A 3442-nucleotide genomic window follows, 5' to 3' on the forward strand; every position below is an offset into this window, starting at 1 on the left:
CTTGATTTTATAATTTTCTTATTATATGTAATGTGTATAATGAGTGGGCATTATTCCCCAACATTTGTTTTCACTTCCCTAAATTATATATATCCATTTTTATAAAATAAAAAATTATCCACTAGAGCCTCTAAAGGCCTAGCCATCCTATATAGTCTTAGACTGAAGGTGGATGTAAATGAAATCAATTAATCAATCTACTTGGCTAAAAGTCTTTTATGAATCTGAAATGCGTTGTTAAAATAAGCGATCTTGAAGTACCGTGTGCAGGGTGCTTCACAGCGTGTCATTCTAAGGTTTTATAAACTGAACTTCGGACACGAGCGTAGAAGATCTATTGTCATCCCGTTTCGCTAAATTTTCAAGATAATATATTTCAATTTATATTTCAGTCTCAATACAGAGAGCCGACATCTGGCTTTAACATCCTACCATTACCAACCAACCATCCATTCTATCATTCTAGCTGCGGAAACTTAAAACTCAGAAACCATCCACAAAGTTTCATTGGTATGAAAGGGAATGAGATATGAATCATCTCATCATCGATCAAATGATCTATTGCTCAGTTCTCCATTGCATATGGCAAGTAATTCATTGCACATCTTCCATCTTAACATCTTCTTCCTGGTTGTCTGATTGCCTATACACCACAGTTTCATTATCTGAGCCGTCTTCTATTCCGATCGGGTTACTCTCACTGCCCGGCTGGTCATCTTGACTCTTGTGATTGGAAGAACGCGCGTCGTTCTCTCTCTCGGCCTTCCTTTTCTCCCAGGCTGGCCCGCGTCTTGCGCCTCCACGCCCTACCTTCTTTTTATACGGTGCAGGTGGGATCTGTGGTTCAGGAGTATAAGTATCATTTTCGTCATCATTGATCAGTCCAGGCTGCTGCTCAACAGGTTGATGTCTTCTCGGTCTACCACGCTTTTTTTTTTCTTTTGCCCCACCATTATTACTGTTGGAAATCATATATATGATACTAAGCAGTATGCTAGTAACAAACATCTTTTTCTATTCTAACAATTACAATCAGCTAATTCATTTAATAGACCATTACTTGGATTCTGCCTCTCACTCTAGGAGGTCAGCTTTTATAATAATAAGGAATATTATTATTATAATGATAGTGGAATATCTAGTCAATTTAAGCCTGAGGGATGAATCGAATATATATGAGTTGAATTGAAGTCAATTTAGAAGAGCTAGGCTGAGTTGGGATGAAATTGCTTGCTTTTTCTAGGTTTTCTTTAAAGAATATCCTAGGTTTATATAGTTTATAATGAAATTCTAGTATTTTCTATGCTTATAAATAAGATCGATTTAAATCGAATCTTATAGAATCATTTTATGTAATAAAAAGAAAGTATAACCAATCAATTTAACGATATTTCCTATGTGTTTCCATCTAGTTCCATTTCATTCTATTTCATTATAAATCAATTTGATAAGAGATATCATTACATAACTATATGATAATATGATTTTATAATATAAGATTAACGTGGTTTAACACCGAGTGTGTGACGGACCTAAAGCTCTCTTCTTTACCACTAGGTTATACAACCCCAAAAGGAATAATTTAAGATCGAAAGATCTTAAAGAAGAAAGTCTATATACTAGATAATATAACTTATCACATTACCCCCTCGTTAAGGATCGATCCTCCGATCGATTAGTAATAGTTACCCATAAGAACATATACAGATTTGCTCTAGCTCCTCAATATTCTAATATGCAGCTAATATGCAATTGATAGAAATATTCTCAGAAAACTAGGTTTTTTAAAGCTCTACATTCAGTTGATCAATTACAATTAGATTTCAAATACTTATAAAATGAATATATTTACTCTAACACAACCTAGCCCTAGTATCGAATAAGTGTTGGTTCAATAATGAGATCAGGAATACGGGAGATGTAATTTCCACTATCAGTAGGCCCCTAAATGTCTGTATTGTATTCTGTCTAAAGAGCTAGCTAATGAGGGGAAGTAGTAGGCCTTATATAGACATTACTGAAAGAGCTAGTCTCCTTTGCATTCGCCTAAATACCTTTGATACAGTAGCCATTGTATTGAAGTCATTCTTTTGAAGTGAATTCCCTTGTTCACACAATAAGGTTTCAGATTTAGGCATTTTTGCAAAGAATATATTTATACTAGCACGATCTTATTCGATCTAGAAAAGGTTTCAGACTTAGACATCTTTATACAAAGAATATGCTTACACTAACACAACCTTTAATAATTGAATCGAACTAAATTTCGAATTAAATGGATCTTAAATAATATGATAGACCTAAAACTCTCTTTTTTACCATTAGGCTACACAATCCTAAAAAGAATAATTTAAGATCAAAAGATCTTAAAGAAAAGAGTTTATATATTAGATAATGTAACTCGTCACAGAGTGCATCATATCACCGAGTGCACCACGAATTTTACATACAAAATACGTCTGTGCGTAACCGTGCACTTTCTTTATTTAATAATATAATTTTTCAAAATTTGAAATTGTAACATTTAATTATATAAATATTATAAATGTTTAATTATTTATCAAAAATTTGAATTAATATAGTAGTTATTATAGAGATAGTTTTTTTTGTAACGAAAATCGTGACAATTTCCACTTTTTATAGAATATAACAGATATCTTTATATAAAAGCTTAATATTTTTATAAAAGATCTTTTCTTATTAATAAATCTTTTTTGCTTTTTAAAAAATATTGATTAATTATTAAAATACAAATATTAGGAAAAGGCTAATTTTGGTGTATTTTGAAGTGGTGCATTCGGTGATATGGTGCACTCGGTGTTAAACCACGTTATATTATAACGTGGTTTATCAGTGAGTGGGTCATATCAGTGAATGGGTCACTTTCACCTCAATTCACTTTCTTCTCTTTCAATACGCGTTTTCTCAACAACCCACAATGAATTCGAATAATCAAGAAGCCCGTATACTCCTTGCTATCGAAGCTATTCGAAAAGACAAAAAAATGAGCATTCGAAAAGCTGCTAAGCTATATAATTTATTATATATAATACTCAATCATAGAATGAATGGTTTTATTCCCTGTATCGAAACTCGAGCGAATTGTTATAATCTTATAGAATTAGAAGAGGAAGTGATTATTCAATATAACGTGATTTATCAGTGTGCGGGTCATATCAGTGTGCGGGTCACTTTCACCTTTATTCACTTTTTCAAACTTATATTATTCAATAACTATTGAATCAATTGATTAAAACTATGAAAATTATAATAATCTAGAATCTATTATATTATTTTGACAAGTTCTTGTATTATATTCAATCTTTCCGCATTTACTACAGTATCAACTAAAAAATACTTTTCTATTAGAATTCCTTCCTTTTTGATACTCGTTGTATTGAATCTGAATATCAATCTTTTGTTGAGATAATATATCAAGAGC

The 3442-nt window shown here is 31.8% G+C and overlaps 1 protein-coding gene across 1 annotated transcript; it reads right to left on the reverse strand.

The window, feature by feature from the left end:
• Positions 1-594: 594 nt before the first annotated feature.
• EAF02_008561 (uncharacterized protein) lies at positions 595-1008 on the reverse strand (the record flags this gene model as incomplete). The annotated part of the gene is made up of 1 exon (XM_038904609.1): positions 595-1008. One exon carries the CDS (start codon positions 1006-1008, stop codon positions 595-597), a length of 414 nt encoding a protein of 137 aa, XP_038755666.1.
• Positions 1009-3442: the final 2434 nt, after the last annotated feature.

Source organism: Botrytis sinoallii (genome assembly GCF_014898435.1).
Source record: "Botrytis sinoallii strain Bc 23 chromosome Unknown BSIN_016, whole genome shotgun sequence".
NCBI lineage: Eukaryota > Fungi > Ascomycota > Leotiomycetes > Helotiales > Sclerotiniaceae > Botrytis > Botrytis sinoallii.